This window comes from Lampetra fluviatilis, chromosome 67 (genome assembly GCF_964198595.1).
Source record: "Lampetra fluviatilis chromosome 67, kcLamFluv1.1, whole genome shotgun sequence".
NCBI classification, from domain to species: Eukaryota; Metazoa; Chordata; class Hyperoartia; order Petromyzontiformes; family Petromyzontidae; genus Lampetra; species Lampetra fluviatilis.
The window spans coordinates 4,261,898-4,283,861 of record NC_136341.1 but is presented as its reverse complement, the minus strand read 5'-3'; the positions used below and the strand labels follow the sequence as shown (position 1 = coordinate 4,283,861).

At 58.7% G+C, this 21,964-nt stretch overlaps 1 protein-coding gene and 1 long non-coding RNA gene across 3 annotated transcripts; both read right to left on the bottom strand.

Moving 5' to 3' along the window:
• Nucleotides 1-392: 392 nt before the first annotated feature.
• WRAP53 (WD repeat containing antisense to TP53) lies at nt 393-10,390 on the bottom strand. Its single transcript, XM_078882797.1, has 7 exons — nt 10,059-10,390; nt 9,413-9,501; nt 6,832-6,922; nt 5,263-5,395; nt 2,508-2,716; nt 1,358-1,461; nt 393-480 (listed from the first exon to the last, which is right to left on the bottom strand). Exons 1-7 carry the CDS (start codon nt 10,059-10,061, stop codon nt 393-395), a joined length of 717 nt encoding a protein of 238 aa, XP_078738923.1. The 5' UTR covers nt 10,062-10,390.
• Nucleotides 10,391-12,265: 1,875 nt separating this feature from the next.
• LOC144952468 (uncharacterized) lies at nt 12,266-21,123 on the bottom strand. Of its 2 annotated transcripts, none has more exons than XR_013640632.1 (3): nt 20,920-21,123; nt 15,430-16,440; nt 12,266-12,356 (listed from the first exon to the last, which is right to left on the bottom strand). It is a non-coding gene; the product is annotated as an uncharacterized LOC144952468 (long non-coding RNA). The 2 variants fall into 2 exon arrangements; XR_013640633.1 differs by having other exon boundaries at nt 20,937-21,123.
• Nucleotides 21,124-21,964: the final 841 nt, after the last annotated feature.

The following is a 21,964-nucleotide window of genomic DNA, read 5'->3' as shown; positions in this document are numbered from 1 at the left end:
CCACCTCACCCACCTCACCCACCCAACCCGCCCACCTCACCCACCCACCTGACCCCGTTGACACAGTCGGCGTGGAGGCTGTGGCGGGCCGATGGAGGCTGGAGACCACGTGCCGTCACCACGTCCCAGGCGCTCACACAGCCCTCGGTGTCACCGCTCACCAGCACGCTGCCGCACCTGGTGGTGGTACACGCACAGCACCACCATCACCACCAACACCACCACCACCACCACCACAACACCATCACCACAACAACACCACAACAACACCACCACGTCCCAGGCGCTCACACAGCCCGCCGTGTCACCGCTCACCAGCACGCTGCCGCACCTGGTGGTGGTACACGCACAGCACCACCATCACCAACAACACCACCACCACCACAACACCATCACCACAACACCACCACACCATCAACCACCACGTCCCAGGCGCTCACACAGCCCTCGGTGTCACCGCTCACCAGCACGCTGCCGCACCTGGTGGTGGTACACGCACAGCACCACCATCACCAACAACACCATCACAACAAGAACACCACCACCAACACCACCACCACAACAACACCACACCACACCACCAATACCACCACCACAACACCGCCGTGTCACCGCTCACCAGCACGCTGCCGCACCTGGTGGTGGGACACGCACAGCACCACCATCACCACCAACACCACAACCACAACACCACCAACACCATTAGCATTACCACCACACCACCAGCAACCCACCACCACAACAACACCACCACCATCACCATCACAACACCACCACCATCACAACAACACCAACACCACCATCACCATCACACCACCACAACACCACCACACCACCACAACACCACCACACCACCGCCACCACGCCACCGTGTCAGCCTTAACGGAACGCCGCGAAAAGGCTGCTGTTAGCAAGCAGCAGTAGCGGGCCGGGGGGGGGACGAAGGTCAGGGGCAAGGTCGAATGCAAGTGGCACAAGGTCAAGGGTTGAGGCCAGATCAGGGGTCAAGGTCGGGTCCAAGAGCCGCATTGGGGTCAGGGTTGGGTCAGGGTCGAGTTCAAGGCCGGGTCAGGGTCCAAGTGGGTCAGGGTCAGGGTCGGGTCAAGGTCGAGTCTGAGGTCACGTTGGGGGTCAAGGACGATGCCAGGTCAGAGGTCAAGGTCGGGTCCAAGAGCCGCATTGAGGTCAAGGTGGGTCAGGGTCGGGTCAGAGGTCGAGGCCACGTTGGGGTCAAGGACGATGCCAGATCGGGGTCAAGGACAATGCCAGATCGGGGTCAAGGTCGGGTCAGGGTCAAGGTCGGGTCAAGGTCGGGTCAAGGTCAGGGTCAAGGGTCGGGTCAGGGTGGCTCGCTGACCGGCTCAGCTGGAAGTAGATGCGCTGGTTGGTGGTGACGACGCGGGGGAAGCAGCACAGGATCTCGCCTGGGGCTCGGAGATCCCAGCTCAGCAGCTCGGGGTCCTGACAACAACAACAACAACGTCAACAACGACGACGTCGTCAACAACAACGACGTCAACAACAACGACGTCAACAACAACAACAACGACGTCAACAACAACAACGACGACGACGTCAACAACAACGACGTCAACAACAACGACGTCAACAACAACAACGACGTCAACAGCAACGACGTCAACAACAACAACAACAACAACGACGTCAACAACAACGACGTCAACAACAAGAACAACGTCAACAACGACGTCAACAACAACAACAACGACGTCAACAACAACAACAACGACGTCAACAACAACAACGACGTCAACAACAACGTCAACAACGACGTCAACAACAACAACGACGTCAACAACAACAACAACGTCAACAACAACAACAACGTCAACAACAACGACGTCAACAACAACAACGTCACCTTGTGTGCCCCGCTGTACACAGCGGCTGCCTGTGTGTGTCCTTGTGTCTCCGCGTCTCCGCGTGTCTCCCCGCGTGTCCCCAGGTCTCCCCGAGTATCTCCTCTCGCGTCTCCCCGAGTGTCTCCCCGTGTCTCCCCGCGTGTCCCCCTGTCTCTATCCCCATGTCCCCATGTTTCTATCCCCATGTCCCTGTGTGTCTCCGTGTCTCCCCGCGTCTCCCCCCCCCCCCCGTCTCCTCGCCTGTCCCTGCGTCTCCCCTGTCTCCCCGCGTGTCCCCCTGTCTCTATCCCCATGTCCCCATGTTTCTATCCCCATGTCCCTGTGTGTCTCCCCGCGTCTCTCCCCCCCCCCCCCGTCTCCCCGCCTGTCCCTGCGTCTCCCGTGTCTCCCCGCGTGTCCCCGTGTCTCTATCCCCATCTCCCCGCGTGTCTCCCCGCCTGTCCCCGTGTCTCTATCCCCATCTCCCCGCGTGTCTCCCCGCCTGTCCCCGCGTGTCCCCCATCTCCCCGCGTCTCCCCGCCTGTCCCTGCGTCTCCCCCGCCTCCCCGTGTCTCCCCGCGTGTCTCTATCCCCGTCTCCCCGTGTGTCTCCCCGCCTGTCCCCGCGTCTCCCCGCTTGTCCCACCTTGCGCCCGCCCGTGTAGAGCGTGTGCCCGTCGGGCGAGAAGGCGAGGTGGGTGAGGCCTCCCCGGTGTCCCCGCAGGAGGCACAGGAGGCCCGGTTCGCGAGCTCCGTAGAGCGCCACGTCGCGGCCGTACGAGCCGCAGGCCACGACGCGACCCGCGGGGTCGTAGCAGACGCACGACACGATGCCCGCCAGGCCCACGCCACCCGCTGTGCGCAGGACACACACGCAGACACACGCAGACACACACACATATATATATAGATACACACACACATAGATACACATACATATAGATACACATATACACACGTACACGCGTGTAATGGGTTCCGGAGACACTTGTAGAGGCAACTTCTTTATTACAATACAACACTCCAACAGTCCTGACACCCTGTTACAGCCTAGGTACACGGCCTAGATACACAGCCTAGATACACATCCTAGCGACACGGCCTAGGTACACGGCCTAGGGTCACGGCCTAGGGTCACGGCCTAGGGTCACGGCCTAGATACACATCCTAGCGACACGGCCTAGATACACATCCTAGCGACACGGCCTAGGTACACGGCCTAGGTACACGGCCTAGATACACGGCCTAGGTACACGGCCTAGGGACACGGCCTAGGTACACAGCCTAGGGACACGGCCTAGGTACACGGCCTAGGGACACGGCCTAGGTACACGGCCTAGGTACACGGCCTAGGGACACGGCCTAGGTACACGGCCTAGGGACACGGCCTAGGTACACGGCCTAGGTACACAGCCTAGGTACACAGCCTAGGTACACAGCCTAGGTACACAGCCTAGGTACACGGCCTAGGTACACGGCCTAGGTACACAGCCTAGGTACACGGCCTAGGGACACGGCCTAGGTACACGGCCTAGGTACACGGCCTAGGGACACGGCCTAGGTACACGGCCTAGGTACACAGCCTAGGTACACGGCCTAGGTACACGGCCTAGGTACACGGCCTAGGTACACGGCCTAGCGACGCGGCCTAGGGACACAGCCTAGGTACACGGCCTAGGTACACGGCCTAGGGACACGGCCTAGGTACACGGCCTAGGGACACGGCCTAGGTACACGGCCTAGCGACGCGGCCTAGGGACACAGCCTAGGTACACGGCCTAGGTACGCGGCCTAGGGTTACAGCCTAGGTACACGGCCTAGGGACACGGCCTAGGGACACGGCCTAGGGACACGGCCTAGGTACACGGCCTAGGTACACGGCCTAGGGACACGGCCTAGGGACACGGCCTAGATAGACAGCCTAGGTACACGGCCTAGGTACACGGCCTAGGTACACGGCCTAGGTACACGGCCTAGGTACACAGCCTAGGTACACGGCCTAGGGTTACAGCCTAGGTACACGGCCTAGGGACACGGCCTAGGGACACGGCCTAGGTACACGGCCTAGGTACACTACTCTGGCTACGCTCTGGGGTCCTCCGGCTACAACTACCCTAGGGGAGGCTACCTGACCCGACCCAGCCAAGGTGCGGGTCTAGACTCTGGCTTCCTCGGAACTCGCCCTTACAAGGACGTAGAGCCGGGAGTCCCAGAGTGCCACCACTGGCCCTCACAGCGTCCCGGCCCTTACAAGGACAAGCGGGATGAGGGGGTCCAGGGTCCTAAGCTGGCTGGTCTTGGGTCTTGTGTCTTGAGCTACGACTGGCCCCGATCGTCCAGGGAGCTGCCCTTTTATGCCTCGTCTCCAACGAGGGGTGGGGGGCTGTGTGCGCCCCCACATATCCCACAGAGCACACACAGCCCCCCTGTTGGTTGCGCCAAGGGGCTTAAGCGTCTGGGGTGCCTGGGATCCTAGTGCCTGGAGCCAAGGGGCTTAGCTGTCTGGGGTGCCTGGGATCCTAGTGCCTGTCGCCAAGGGGCTTAGGTGTCTGGGGTGCCTGGGATCCTAGTGCCTGGCGCCAAGGGGCTTAAGTGTCTGGGGTGCCTGGGATCCTAGTGCCTGTCGCCAAGGGGCTTAAGCGTCTGGGGTGCCTGGGATCCTAGTGCCTGTCGCCAAGGGGCTTAAGTGTCTGGGGTGCCTGGGATCCTAGTGCCTGGAGCCAAGGGGCTTAAGTGTCTGGGGTGCCTGGGATCCTAGTGCCTGGAGCCAAGGGGCTTAAGTGTCTGGGGTGCCTGGGATCCTAGTGCCTGGAGCCAAGGGGCTTAAGCGTCTGGGGTGCCTGGGATCCTAGTGCCTGGCGCCAAGGGGCTTAAGTGCCTGGGGTGCCTGGGATCCTAGTGCCTGGAGCCAAGGGGCTTAAGCGTCTGGGGTGCCTGGGATCCTAGTGCCTGGAGCCAAGGGGCTTAAGCGTCTGGGGTGCCTGGGATCCTAGTGCCTGGCGCCAAGGGGCTTAAGCGTCTGGGGTGCCTGGGATCCTAGTGCCTGGAGCCAAGGGGCTTAAGCGTCTGGGGTGCCTGGGATCCTAGTGCCTGGAGCCAAGGGGCTTAAGTGTCTGGGGTGCCTGGGATCCTAGTGCCTGGAGCCAAGGGGCTTAAGTGCCTGGGGTGCCTGGGATCCTAGTGCCTGGCGCCAAGGGGCTTAAGTGTCTGGGGTGCCTGGGATCCTAGTGCCTGGCGCCAAGGGGCTTAAGTGTCTGGGGTCCCAGAGCCCCCAGCAGCCCCTCCCCTCTTACGGCACTACACACGTACATATAGATACACAGTGGAGCTGGTTTAGCGAGGCTGGTTTAGGGGGGGCTGGTTTAGTGGGGGGCTGCTTTGTGATGGGTGGACACTCTCACCGCTGGTCTTCCGCTGCTCACAGTCGCGTCCGGGCCGCCCCGTGGAGAAGAGACGCAGCGAGCGGGAGAAGCCGCAGGCCAGTCGGAGCCCGTCGGGGGAGAAGCAGAGCGAGCGAGCCGCCTCTAGCTCGTCCTCATAGCACCACCACCACAACCACAATCACAACCACCACAATGACCACAACAATCACAATCACAACCACCACAATCACCACCACAACCACCACCACAACATCATCATCATCATCATCGCAGAGCGAGCGAGCCGCCTCTAGTTCGTCCTCATAGCACCACAACCACAACAACCACAATCACAACCACCACAACCACAATCACCACAATCACAACCACCACCACAACCATCACCACCACAATCACAACCACCACAACCACAATCACAACCACCACCACAATCACAACCACCACAACCACAATCACAACAACAACATCATCATCATCATCGCAGAGCGAGCGAGCCGCCTCTAGCTCGTCCTCATAGCACCACCACCACAATCACCACCACAACCACAACCACAACCACCACAACCACAATCACCACAATCACAACCACCACCACCACCACAACCATCACCACCACAATCACAACCACCACAATCAAAACCACCACCACCACAATCACAACCACCACCACAACCACCACCACAACATCATTATCATTGCAGAGCGAGCGTGCCGCCTCCAGTTCGTTCTCATAGCACCACCACAACCACAACCATAATCACCACCACCACAAACACCACATCATCATCATCGTAGAGCGAGCGTGCCGCTTCCAGCTCGTCCTCATAGCACCACCACCACCACAACCACCACAATCACAACAACTACCACAACAATCACCACCACAATCACAAGCACCACAACCACAACCATCACAACCACAATCACCACAACATCATCATCATCGTAGAGCGAGCGTGCCGCTTCCAGCTCGTCCTCATAGCACCACCACAACCACAACCATAATCACCACCACCACCACCACAAACACCACCACATCATCATCATCATCATCGTAGAGCGAGCGTGCCGCTTCCAGCTCGTCCTCATAGCACCACCACCACCACCACAACCACCACCACAATCACCACCACAACCACCACCACAATCACCACCACAACCACCACCACAACATCATCGCAGAGCGAACGTGCCGCCTCGAGCTCATCCAGATAGCACCACAACCACCACAACAACTACCATCACCACAACCACCACCATCACAACCACCGCAACCGCCACCACAACCGGTGTTGTTGTTGTAATGTTGTTGTTGTAATGTTGTAATGTTGTAATGTTCTTCTTGGTTCTTTCGGTAAAGTCACGTAGAAGGGAAGTAATAAAATAATAAAAATAAAACATAATACAATTATTTGTGAGAATAATTGTATTATGTTTTTATATTTATTTTTATTATTTTATTACTTCCCTTCTACGTGATGACTTTACCGAAAGAACCAAGAAGATGAATCCCTGCAGTCACGAAAGCTTTACATCGAAATGTTGTTGTTGTTGTTGTAATGTTGTTGTTGTTGTTGTTTGTGTTACCAGGTGGTCGTAGGCGCGGTATGACGCTCGGAGCTGCCCCGTGAAGGCGTCCCACATGTGGATGGGGTTGTCACGGCTCGTGCTCGCCAGCCTGGCACAACGACACCACCACCACCACCACCACCACGTCACACCACCACCACCACCACCACGTCACACAACCACCACCACGATCACCACCACGTCACACAACCACCACCACCACCATCACCACCACGTCACACCACCACCACCATCACCACGTCACACCACCACCACGTCACACCACCACCACCACGATCACCACCACGTCACACAACCACCACCACCACCACGATCACCACCACGTCACACAACCACCACCACCATCACCACCACGTCACACCACCACCACCACCATCACCACGACCACCACCACCACGTCACACCACCACCAGCACGTTACACCACCACCACCACGTCACACAACCACCACCACGACCACCACGTCACACCGTCACCACCACCACGTCACACAACCACCACGTCACACCACCACCACCACCACGTCACACCACCACCACCACCACGTCACACAACCACCACCACGACCACCACGTCACACCGTCACCACCACCACGTCACACAACCACCACCACCACGTCACACCACCACCACCACGTCACACCACCACCACCACCACGTCACACCACCACCACGTCACACAACCACCACCACCACGTCACACCACCACCACCACCACGTCACACCACCACCACGTCACACCACCACCACCACGTCACACAACCACCACCACCACGTCACACAACCACCACCACCACGTCACACCACCACCATCACCACGTCACACCACCACCACCACGACCACCACCACGTCACACCGTCACCACCACCACGTCACACCACCACCATCACCACGTCACACCACCACCATCACCACGTCACACAACCACCACCACCACAACCACGTCACACAACCACCACCACCACCACGTCACACCACCACCATCACCACGTCACACCACCACCACCACGACCACCACCACGTCACACCGTCACCACCACCACGTCACACCACCACCACCACGTCACACCACCACCATCACCACGTCACACCACCACCATCACCACGTCACACCACCACGACCACCACCACGTCACACCGTCACCACCACCACGTCACACCACCACCATCACCACGTCACACCACCACCACGTCACACAACCACCACCACCACGTCACACCATCACCACCACCACGTCACACCGTCACCGTGCGTGGTGCTGGCCACCCACCCCCTCGTGTGCCACAGTGCCGGCAGCTTTCACAGGTGCTGCTCGCTAACAGCACTTGCCCCTGCAGTCTGTTAAAGACTACACGGGGGACCTTTGTCTTTGGGATGCGTGTGTGCACGTGCATGCGTCTGTGCGTGCGTATGTGTGCGTGTGCGCGTGCGCGTGTGTGCGTGTGTGCGCATGTGCGCGTGCGTGTGTGTGCATGCGTGCGTGTGCGTGCGTGTGTGTGCGTGTGTGCGTGTGTGTGGTGCGTGTGTGTGGTGCGTGTGTGCGTGTGTGATGAGTGGCGCTTACACACAGGACGTGGGGTCGTAGGAGTTCATGAGCGTGTGTGCGTGTGTGTGCGTGTGTGTGGTGCGTGTGTGAGTGTGTGTGCGTGTGTGTGTGTGCGTGTGTGTGGTGAGTGTGTGCGTGTGTGCGTGTGTGCGTGTGTGTGCGTGTGTGTGTGGTGCGTGTGTGTGCGTGTGTGTGGTGCGTGTGTGAGTGTGTGTGCGTGTGTGTGTGCGTGGGTGTGCGTGTGGTGCGTGTGTGCGTGTGTGTGTGTGTGTGGTGCGTTTGTGTGCGTGTGTGTGGTGCGTGTGTGAGTGTGTGTGCGTGTGTGTGTGCGTGTGTGTGCGTGTGAGTGTGTGTGCGTGTGTGCGGTGCGTGTGTGAGTGTGTGTGCATGCGTGTGCGTGCGTGCGTGTGTGTGCGTGTGCGTGTGTGTGCGTGTGTGTGCGTGTGTGATGAGTGGCGCTTACACACAGGACGTGGGGTCGTAGGAGTTCATGAGCGTGTGTGCGTGTGTGTGCGTGTGTGTGGTGCGTGTGTGAGTGTGTGTGCGTGTGTGGCGTGTGTGCGTGTGTGCGCGTGTGTGTGGTGCGTGTGTGAGTGTGTGTGCGTGTGCGTGTGTGCGATGCGTGGCGCTCACACGCAAGACGTGGGGTCGTAGGAGTTCATGAGCGTGTGTGCGTGTGTGTGCGTGTGTGTGCGTGTGTGTGCGTGTGCGTGCGCGTGCGTGCGCGTGCGTGTGTGAGTGTGTGTGCGTGTGTGTGTGTGCGTGTGTGCGTGTGTGTGGTGCGTGTGTGTGTGTGTGGTGCGTGTGTGTGCGTGTGTGTGGTGCGTGTGTGAGTGTGTGTGTGTGTGCGTGTGTGTGCGTGTGTGTGCGTGTGTGCGCGTGTGTGCGTGTGTGCGTGTGTGCGCGTGTGCGCGTGTGCGCGTGTGTGTGCGTGTGAGTGTGCATGTGTGTGCGTGTGTGTGGTGCGTGTGTGAGCGTGTGTGCGTGCGCGTGTGTGCGTGCGTGCGTGTGTGCGATGCGTGGCGCTCACACGCAAGACGTGGGGTCGTAGGAGTTCATGAGCGGGTACCAGCAGAAGTCGTAGACAGACTCCGCCTCGTGCATTCGCAGAGCCGGGGCCTGGGACACGCGGGGAGAGGGCAGGGTGGGTGGTGAGCGGCGTGGTGAGTGAGTGGTGAGTGCTGAGTAGCGTGGTGGGTGGCGTGGTGAGTGGTGAGTAGCGTGGTGGTAGTGGTGAGTGGCGTGGTGAGTGGCGTGGTGAGTGGTGAGTAGCGTGGTGGTAGTGGTGAGTGGCGTGGTGAGTGGCGTGGTGAGTGGTGAGTAGCGTGGTGGGTGGCGTGGTGGGTAGGGTGGTGAGTAGAGTGGTGAGTAGCATGGTGAGTGGCGTGGTGAGTGGTGAGTAGCGTGGTGGTAGTGGTGAGTGGCGTGGTGAGTGAGTGGTGAGTGGTGAGTAGCGTGGTGGTAGTGGTGAGCGGCGTGGTGAGTGAGTGGTGAGTGGTGAGTAGCGTGGTGGGTGGCGTGGTGGGTAGGGTGGTGAGTAGAGTGGTGAGTAGCATGGTGAGTAGGGTGATGGGTAGGGTGGTGAGTGTACCCCACTCACCATCTGTTCAGGCTCGAGCGTGGTGGTGGTGGTGGTGAGTGGGGGGTGAGTAGCGTGGTGAGTGTACCCCACTCACCATCTGTTCAGGCTCGAGCGTGGTGGTGGTGGTGGTGGTGAGTGGGGGGTGAGTAGGGTGGTGAGTGTACCCCACTCACCATCTGTTCAGGCTCGAGCGTGGTGGTGGTGGTGGTGAGTGGGGGGTGAGTAGCGTGGTGAGTGTACCCCACTCACCATCTGTTCAGGCTCGAGCGTGGTGGTGGTGGTGAGTGGGGGGTGAGTAGGGTGGTGAGTGTACCCCACTCACCATCTGTTCAGGCTCGAGCGTGGTGGTGGTGGTGGTGGTGAGTGGGGGGTGAGTAGCGTGGTGAGTGTACCCCACTCACCATCTGTTCAGGCTCGAGCGTGGTGGTGGTGAGTGGGGGGTGAGTAGCGTGGTGAGTGTACCCCACTCACCATCTGTTCAGGCTCGAGTGTGGTGGTGGTGGTGGTGAGTGGGGGGTGAGTAGCGTGGTGAGTGTACCCCACTCACCATCTGTTCAGGCTCGAGTGTGGTGGTGGTGGTGGTGAGTGGGGGGTGAGTAGCGTGGTGAGTGTACCCCACTCACCATCTGTTCAGGCTCGAGCGTGGTGGTGGTGGTGGTGGTGAGTGGGGGGTGAGTAGCGATGGTGAGTGTACCCCACTCACCATCTGTTCAGGCTCGAGTGTGGTGGTGGTGGTGGTGAGTGGGGGGTGAGTAGCGTGGTGAGTGTACCCCACTCACCATCTGTTCAGGCTCGAGTGTGGTGGTGGTGGTGGTGAGTGGGGGGTGAGTAGCGTGGTGAGTGTACCCCACTCACCATCTGTTCAGGCTCGAGCGTGGTGGTGGTGGTGGTGGTGAGTGGGGGGTGAGTAGCGATGGTGGGGAGGTTGAACACCCTCAGCGCGTTATCCTCGCTGTTGGTGAGGAAGCATGTTCCGTCCGGGGCCCTGCAACCACAACCACAACAACAATAACTACAACAACCACCACCACAACAATAACTACAACCACCACAACAATAACTACAACCACCACAACAATAACTACAACCACCACAACAATAACTACAACAACCACCACCACAACAATAACTACAACCACCACAACAATAACTACAACCACCACAACAATAACTACAACCACCACAACAATAACTACAACCACCACAACAATAACTACAACCACCACAACAATAACTACAACCACCACAACAATAACTACAACCACCACAACAATAACTACAACCACCACAACAATAACTACAACCACCACAACAATAACTACAACAACCACCACAACAATAACTACAACCACCACAACAATAACTACAACCACCACAACAATAACTACAACCACCACAACAATAACTACAACCACCACCACAACAATAACTACAACCACCACAACAATAACTACAACCACCACAACAATAACTACAACCACCACAACAATAACTACAACCACCACAACAATAACTACAACCACCACAACAATAACTACAACCACCACAACAATAACTACAACAACCACAACAATAACTACAACCACCACAACAATAACTACAACCACCACAACAATAACTACAACCACCACAACAATAACTACAACCACCACAACAATAACTACAACCACTACCACAACTACAACAACCACAACAATAACTACAACAACCACCACAACAATTACTGCAACAATAACTACAACAACCACCACCACAACGATAACTACAACCACCACAACTACCACCACCATTACTACCACAACAACCAGCAGTACGACCACCACCAACAACAACCACCACCGTGACTGTACTACCAAAACGACCACCACCACTGCCATGATCGCAACCACTCACTCACCACTGCTCACCACTCGCGCTCACCACTCACCACCGCTCACCACCGCTCACCACTCACACTCACCACCACCGCTCACCACCACCACTCACCACTCGCGCTCACCACCACCACTTGCGCTCACCGCTCACCACCGCTCACCACTCACACTCACCACCGCTCACCACTTGCGCTCACCACTCGCGCTCACCACCACCGCTCACCACCACCACTCACCACTCGCGCTCACCACCACCACTTGCGCTCACCGCTCCCCACCGCTCACCACTCGCGCTCACCACCACCGCCCACCACCACCACTTGCGCTCACCGCTCACCACCGCTCACCACTCGCGCTCACCACCACTGCCCACCACCACCGCTCACCACCACCGCTCACCACTCGCGCTCACCGCTCACCAGAGGCAGCCCTTGAGGAAGTTGTGGGGTGAGGAGGCGAACTCCGAGGTGGAGTGGGCCACGAGTCGCGGCGGCGAGGACAGGCTGCAGGTCTCACCACTACCACCATCACCACACACATCATCAACATCATCAACATCATCACATACATCATCAACATCGTCAACATCGTCAACATCACACACATCATCATCAACATCGTCATCACCAGGAGGCGTGGCGGTGAGGACAGGCTGCAGGTCTCACCACTACCACCATCACCACACACATCATCAACATCATCACATACATCATCAACATCGTCAACATCACACACATCATCATCAACATCGTCATCACCAGGAGGCGTGGCGGTGAGGACAGGTTGCAGGTCTCACCACTACCACCATCACCACACACATCATCAACATCATCAACATCATCACATACATCATCAACATCGTCAACATCACACACATCATCATCAACATCGTCATCACCAGGAGGCGTGGCGGTGAGGACAGGCTGCAGGTCTCAACACTACCACCATCACCACACACATCATCAACATCATCAACATCATCACATACATCATCAACATCGTCAACATCGTCAACATCACACACATCATCATCAACATCGTCATCACCAGGAGGCGTGGCGGTGAGGACAGGCTGCAGATCTCACCACTACCACCATCACCACACACATCATCAACATCATCAACATCATCACATACATCATCAACATCGTCAACATCACACACATCATCATCAACATCGTCATCACCAGGAGGCGTGGCGGTGAGGACAGGCTGCAGGTCTCACCACTACCACCATCACCACACACATCATCAACATCATCAACATCATCACATACATCATCAACATCGTCAACATCACACACATCATCATCAACATCGTCATCACCAGGAGGCGTGGCGGTGAGGACAGGCTGCAGGTCTCAACACTACCACCATCACCACACACATCATCAACATCATCAACATCATCACATACATCATCAACATCGTCAACATCACACACATCATCATCAACATCGTCATCACCAGGAGGCGTGGCGGTGAGGACAGGCTGCAGGTCTCACCACTACCACCATCACCACACACATCATCAACATCGTCATCACCACACATCAACATCGTCAACATCATCAACATCATCAACATCACACACGTCAACATCATCAACATCACACACATCGTCAACATCGTCATCAACATCACACACATCAACATCGTTATCAACATCACACACATCAACATCGTTATCATCACACACACACATCATCAACATCGTTATCAACATCACCACACACATCGTCAACATCGTTATCATCATCACACACACATCATCAACATCGTTATCAACATCACACACACCACCATCATCATCATCACCACACATCAACACCACACACATCAACATCATCACAGCTACCATCATCATCACAGATACCACCATCATCATCAGCACAGCTACCACCATCATCATCACAGCTACCATCAGCATCACAGCTACCACCATCATCACAGCTACCATCATCAGCACAGCAACCACCATCATCATCAGCAGCATCACAGCTACCATCATCATCAGCAGCATCACAGCTACCATCACCATCACAGCTACCATCATCAGCACAGCAACCACCATCATCATCATCAGCAGCATCACAGCTACCATCATCATCATCAGCAGCACAGCTACCATCATCACCATCACAGCTACCATCACCATCACAGCTACCATCATCAGCACAGCAACCACCATCATCATCATCAGCAGCATCACAGCTACCATCATCATCAGCAGCATCACAGCTACCATCACCATCACAGCTACCATCATCAGCACAGCAACCACCATCATCATCATCAGCAGCATCACAGCTACCATCATCATCATCATCAGCAGCACAGCTACCATCATCACCATCACAGCTACCATCACCATCACAGCTACCATCATCAGCACAGCAACCACCATCATCATCAGCAGCATCACAGCTACCATCATCATCAGCAGCATCACAGCTACCATCACCATCACAGCTACCATCATCAGCACAGCAACCACCATCATCAGCAGCAGCAGCATCACAGCTACCATCATCATCAGCAGCATCACAGCTACCATCATCATCATCAGCATCACAGCTACCATCAGCACAGCTACCATCATCATCATCAGCAATGCCGGACGGGACAGAGCGTGTCTCCGTGTCCCCGTGTCCCCGTGTCTCCGTGACCCCGTGTCCCCGTGTCTCCGTGACCCCGTGTCTCCCTGTCTCCATGACCCCGTGTCTCCGTGACCCCGTGTCCCCGTGTCTCCGTGACCCCGTGTCCCCGTGTCTCCGTGTCTCCGTGTCTCCGTGACCCCGTGTCTCCGTGACCCCGTGACCCCGTGTCTCCGTGACCCCGTGTCCCCGTGACCCCGTGTCCCCGTGTCCTCGTGACCCCGTGTCTCCGTGACCCCGTGTCCCCGTGTCCCCGTGTCTCCGTGACCCCGTGTCTCCGTGACCCCGTGTCCCCGTGACCCCGTGTCTCCGTGACCCCGTGTGTCCGTGACCCCGTGTCCCCGTGTCCCCGTGACCCCGTGTCTCCGTGACCCCGTGTCCCCGTGACCCCGTGTCCCCGTGTCTCCGTGTCCCCGTGTCTCCGTGTCCCCGTGTCTCCGTGACCCCGTGTCTCCGTGACCCCGTGTCCCCGTGTCTCCGTGTCTCCGTGACCCCGTGTCCCCGTGACCCCGTGTCTCCGTGTCTCCGTGACCCCGTGTCTCCGTGTCCCCGTGTCTCTGTGTCTCCGTGTCCCCGTGTCTCCGTGTCTCCGTGACCCCGTGTCTCCGTGACCCCGTGTCCCCGTGACCCCGTGTCTCCGTGACCCCGTGACCCCGTGTCCCCGTGTCCCCGTGTCTCCGTGTCCTCGTGACCCCGTGTCTCCGTGTCCCCGTGACCCCGTGTCTCCGTGACCCCGTGACCCCGTGTCTCCGTGACCCCGTGTCCCCGTGTCTCCGTGACCCCGTGTCTCCGTGTGTCCGTGACCCCGTGACCTCGTGTCCCCGTGTCTCCGTGTCCCCGTGACCCCGTGTCTCCGTGACCCCGTGTGTCCGTGACCCCGTGACCCCGTGACCCCGTGTCCCCGTGTCTCCGTGTGTGCCGTGCGTCTCCTCACTAGAAGGCCGAGTCCCCGACCTCCATGCTTTCTTGATCATCGGCATTCCCAGACTCCTGATCCTCGGCATTCCCAGATTTCCCACTGCCGGGATTCTCAACGCCCAGTTCTTCGGAATTCCCAGATTCCTGATAACCGGGAATGCTTTGTCCCAGTTCTTCAGAATTCACAGATTCCCGATAACCGGAATTGCTTTGTCCCAGTTCTTCAGAATTCCCGGATTCCTGATAACCGGAATTGCTTTGTCCCAGTTCTTCAGAATTTCCAGATCCCTGATAACCGGAATTCCTGACATCCATTTCCTCACAAGTCTCAGAATCCCGTTCATGGGAATACTGGAGTCTGTGTTCCACATTCCCAGATTCTTGAACCTCGGCAGAATTCCCACATTCCTCATCGACAATATCGGGATTCCCTGATTCATGTCCATCATCCACAGAAGGCGGAAATCCCGGGATGGACTCCGATGCTTGGAGCGTGGAGTGGGATGCACTGGGAGCAGGATGAGGTGCAAATCCCGGGATGGATTCCGATGCTTGGAGCGTGGAGTGGGATGCACTGGGAGCAGGATGAGGTGGAAGTCCCGGGATGGATTCCGATGCTTGGAGCGTGGAGTGGGAGACACTGGGAGCAGGATGAGGTGGAAATCCCGGGATGGATTCCGATGCTTGGAGCGTGGACTGGGATGCACTGGGAGCAGGAGGTGGAAATCCCGGGATGGATTCCGATGCTTGGAGCGTGGACTGGGATGCACTGGGAGCAGGAGGTGGAAATCCCGGGATGGATTCCGATGCTTGGAGCGTGGACTGGGATGCACTGGGAGCAGGAGGTGGAAATCCCGGGATGGATTCCGATGCTTGGAGCGTGGACTGGGAGGCACTGGGAGCAGGATGAGGTGGAAATCCCGGGATGGATTCCGATGCTTGGAGCGTGGACTGGGAGGCACTGGGAGCAGGAGGATTGGGAGTCGATCCGGTGGGATGACAATCACCCATCATCGTTCACCGTATCCTGTTCATACGCCGGCACACGGGTGACAGTCAGCTGAGTCGGCAAGTCACTCACTCACCCAGTCACTCACTCACTGACGCGATCAGTCATTCATTCAATCACTCACCTACTCGTCCCATCATACAACCCAGTCAGTCACTCACCAACTCGCTCGGGCACTCATCCACTCACTCACCTATTCGCTCACCCAATCGCTCACCCCACTCACCCACCCCACTCACCCACCCCACTCACCCCACTCGCTCACCCCACTCGCTCACCCCACTCACTCACCCAGTCGCTCACCCCACTCACCCACCCCACTCACCCCAGTCATTCAACTACTCACGCAATCAGTCATTCATTCAATCACTCACCTACTCGCCAAATCAGTTAACTCACCACATCATACAACCCAGTCACCAACTCACCAACTCGCTCGGGCACTCATCCACTCACTCACCTATTCGCTCACACAATCGCTCACTCAGTCGCTCACCCCACTCACCCACCCCACTCACCCATCCCGCTCACCACACTCGCTCACCCACCCCGCTCACCCCACTCGCTCACCCCACTCACTAACCCACTCCACTCACTCACCCAGTCGCTCACCCTACTCACCCATCCCACTCACCCCAGTCATTCAACTACTCACGCGATCAGTCATTCATTCAATCACTCACCTGCTCACCCAATCCGTTAACTCACCACATCATACACCCAGTCAGCCACTCACCAACTTGCTCACTCACTCGGGCACTCATCCACTCACCTATTTGGTCACCCAATTCGTCACTCAGTCGCTCACTCACCCAGTCGCTCACCCCACTCACTCACCCAGTCGCTCCACCCACCCCACTCACTCACCCCACTCACTCACCCACCCCACTCACTCACCCACCCCACTCACTCACCCACCCCACTCACTCACCCACCCCACTCACTCACCCACCCCACTCACTCACTCACCCACCCCACTCACTCACTCACCCCACTCACTCACCCACCCCACTCACTCACCCACCCCACTCACTCACCCACCCCACTCACTCACCCACCCCACTCACTCACCCACCCCACTCACTCACCCACCCCACTCACTCACCCACCCTACCCACCCGACTCACTCACCCACCCCACTCACTCACTCACCCACCCCACTCACCCCCCACCCACTCACTCACCCCCCTCACTCACCCCCCTCACTCAACCCCCTCACTCACCCCACTCACTCACCCACCCCACTCACTCACCCACCCCACTCACTCACCCACCCCACTCACTCACCCACCCCACTCACTCACCCACCCCACTCACTCACCCACCCTACCCACCCCACTCACTCACCCACCCCACTCACCCCCCACCCACTCACTCACCCCCCTCACTCATCCCACTCACTCAACCCCCTCACTCACCCCACTCACTCACCCACCCCACTCACTCACCCACCCCACTCACTCAACCCCCTCACTCACCCCACTCACTCACCCCACCCACTCACCCCCCTCACTCACCCCACTCACTCACCCCACCCACCCCACTCACTCACCCCACCCACCCACTCACCCACCCCACCCACCCCACTCACTCACCCACCCCACTCACTCACTCACCCACCCCACTCACCCCCCACCCACTCACTCACCCCACTCACTCACCCCACTCACTCACCCCACCCCACTCACCCACCCCACTCACTCACTCACCCCACTCACTCACCCACCCCACTCACTCACCCACCCCACTCACTCACCCACCCTACCCACCCCACTCACTCACCCACCCCACTCACTCACTCACCCACCCCACTCACCCCCCACCCACTCACTCACCCCCCTCACTCACCCCCCTCACTCACCCCACTCACTCACCCCACCCACTCACCCCCCTCACTCACCCCACCCACCCCACTCACTCACCCCACCCACCCCACTCACTCACCCACCCCACTCACTCACCCACCCCACCCACCCCACTCACTCACCCACCCCACTCACTCACTCACCCACCCCACTCACCCCCCACCCACTCACTCACCCCACTCACTCACCCCACTCACTCACCCCACCCCACTCACTCACCCACCCCACTCACTCACCCACCCCACTCACTCACCCACCTCACTCACTCACCCACCCTACCCACCCCACTCACTCACCCACCCCACTCACTCACTCACTCACCCCACCCACCCCACTCACTCACCCACCCCCACTCACTCACCCACCCCACCCACCCACCCCACTCACCCACCCCACTCACTCACTCACCCACCCCACTCACTCACTCACCCACCCCACTCACCCCCCACCCACTCACCCCACTCACTCACCCCACCCACCCCACTCACTCACCCCACCCACCCCACTCACTCACCCACCCCACTCACTCACCCACCCCACCCACCCCACTCACTCACCCACCCCACTCACTCACTCACCCACCCCACTCACTCACCCCACTCACTCACCCCACTCACTCACCCCACCCCACTCACTCACCCACCCCACTCACTCACCCACCCCACTCACTCACCCACCCCACTCACTCACCCACCCTACCCACCCCACTCACTCACCCACCCCACTCACTCACTCACTCACCCCACCCCACTCACTCACCCACCCCACTCAATCACCCACCCCACTCACTCACCCACCCCACCCACCCCACTCACTCACCCACCCCACTCACTCACTCACCCACCCCACTCACTCACCCCACTCACTCACCCCACTCACTCACCCCCCTCACTCACCCCACTCACTCACCCACCCCACTCACCCCCCACCCACTCACTCACCCCCCTCACTCACCCCCCTCACTCACCCCACTCACTCACCCACCCCACTCACTCACCCACCCCACTCACTCACCCACCCCACTCACTCACCCACCCCACTCACTCACCCACCCCACTCACTCACCCACCCCACTCACTCACCCACCCCACTCACTCACCCACCCCACTCACTCACTCACCCACCCCACTCACTCACCCACCCTACCCACCCCACTCACTCACCCACCCCACTCACTCACTCACCCACCCCACTCACCCCCCACCCACTCACTCACCCCCCTCACTCACCCCACTCACTCAACCCCCTCACTCACCCCACTCACTCACCCCACCCACTCACCCCCCTCACTCACCCCACTCACTCACCCCACCCACCCCACTCACTCACCCCACCCACCCACTCACCCACCCCACCCACCCCACTCACCCCCCACCCACTCACTCACCCCACTCACTCACCCCACTCACTCACCCCACCCCACTCACTCACCCACCCCACTCACTCACTCACCCCACTCACTCACCCACCCCACTCACTCACCCACCCCACTCACTCACCCACCCTACCCACCCCACTCACTCACCCACCCCACTCACTCACTCACTCACCCCCCACCCACTCACTCACCCCCCTCACTCACCCCACTCACTCAACCCACTCACTCACCCCACCCACTCACCCCCCTCACTCACCCCACTCACTCACCCGACCCACCCCACTCACTCACCCCACCCACCCCACTCACTCACCCACCCCACTCACTCACCCACCCCACCCACCCACCCCACTCACTCACCCACCCCACTCACTCACCCACCCCACTCACCCCCCACCCACTCACTCACCCCACTCACTCACCCCACTCACTCACCCCACTCACTCACCCACCCCACTCACTCACCCACCCCACTCACTCACCCACCCCACTCACTCACCCCACTCACTCACTCACCCACCCCACTCACCCCCCACCCACTCACTCACCCCACTCACTCACCCCACTCACTCACCCCACTCACTCACCCCACTCACTCACCCCACTCACTCACCCACCCCACTCACCCCCCACCCACTCACTCACCCCACCCACCCACCCCCCTCACTCACCCCACTCACTCACCCCACCCACCCCACTCACTCACCCCACCCACCCCACTCACTCACCCACCCCATTCACTCACCCACCCCACCCACCCCACTCACTCACCCACCCCACTCACTCACTCACTCACCCCACCCACCCCACTCACTCACCCACCCCACTCACTCACCCACCCCACTCACTCACTCACCCACCCCACCCACCCCACTCACTCACCCCACTCACTCACTCACCCACCCCACTCAGCCCCCACCCACTCACTCACCCCACTCACTCACCCCACTCACTCACCCCACTCACTCACCCACCCCACTCACCCCCCACCCACTCACTCACCCCACCCACTCACCCCCCTCACTCACCCCACTCACTCACCCCACCCACCCCACTCACTCACCCCACCCACCCCACTCACTCACCAACCCCACTCACTCACCCACCCCACTCACTCACCCACCCCACCCACCCCACTCACTCACCCACCCCACTCACTCACTCACCCACCCACCCCACTCACCCCCCACCCACTCACTCACCCCACTCACTCACCCCACTCACTCACCCCACTCACTCACCCCACTCACTCACCCGAGGCCGATTCTCACCTGGGCAGAACCCCAGAGTAGCCCTTGTAAACATCCACCACCAGCACCACGATGATCGTGATAACTACGAGGCAGTGACGCGACTTGCAGGAGGTTTTGTCTGAACGCGGCGCCAACTTTGCGAGGCGTGTGTACAGTGCGCTGCAGTCACCCAGCGTCGTACAGTGCGCGCGTGAGGCGCTGCCAGGCGGGGCCTTGTGGCCATGACGTCATCGCGTTCGTTTGCGTGGTGACGTCACCGGGGCAGGTTACGGGGTGACGTCATCGCGTTTGTTTGCGTGGTGACATCACGTTCGCTTCCGTGGGTGGCGTCACCGCTTTGGTTTGCGTGGTGACGTCACCTTGTTCCGTTTGCGTGAGGGCGTCACCACGTTCGCTTGCGTGGTGGGCGTCACCGCGTTGGTTTGCGTGGTGACGTCACCGCGTTCATTTGCGTGGTGACGTCACCACGTTCGCTTCCGTGGGTGAAAAAGTTCGTTTGCGTTAGTGACGTCACCGCGTTCGTTTGCGTTAGTGACGTCACCACGTTCCGTTTGCGTGGTGACGTCACCACGTTCGCTTCCGTGGGTGAAAAAGTTCGTTTGCGTTAGTGATGTCACCACGTTCGTTTGCGTAAGTGACGTCACCGCGTTCCGTTTGCGTGGCGGCGTCACCTCGTTCGTTTGTGTGGTGACGTCACCGCGTTCCGTTTGCGTGGGTGGCGTCACCACGTTCCTTTGCGTGGTGACGTCACCACGTTCGTATGCACGGTACCGTCACCACGTTTGTTTGCGTGGTGACGCCATCGAGTTAATCCTCAAGTTCAAGTTTCAAGTTCATTTATTAGGTATAGCCCTGTGAGCCATTCGGCTCTTGAATCGGGTGCAACCGCAACAAACAAAAAAACATCTTAAAGTGAATACGTGACTAAGTGCAAACAGAAAATCCAAGAAAAGACAGCAAAATTTTGCACAAAAAACACCGTCACATTCGTCGCTTGGTGACGTCATTGCGCCGAGCTGCCTCGTGTTGATGTCACCGCGTTACGC

What these genes read in the sequence shown, in the direction of transcription:
- WRAP53 (XM_078882797.1), bottom strand. An exon ending in TACGACCCCACGTCTTGCGT is followed by an intron (nt 6,923 to 9,412) that starts GTGAGCGCCACG and finishes TCGTTGTGCCAG; the next exon opens with GCTGGCGAGCACGAGCCGTG. An exon ending in TCTACACGGGCGGGCGCAAG is followed by an intron (nt 1,462 to 2,507) that starts GTGGGACAAGCG and finishes TGTTGTTGTCAG; the next exon opens with GACCCCGAGCTGCTGAGCTG.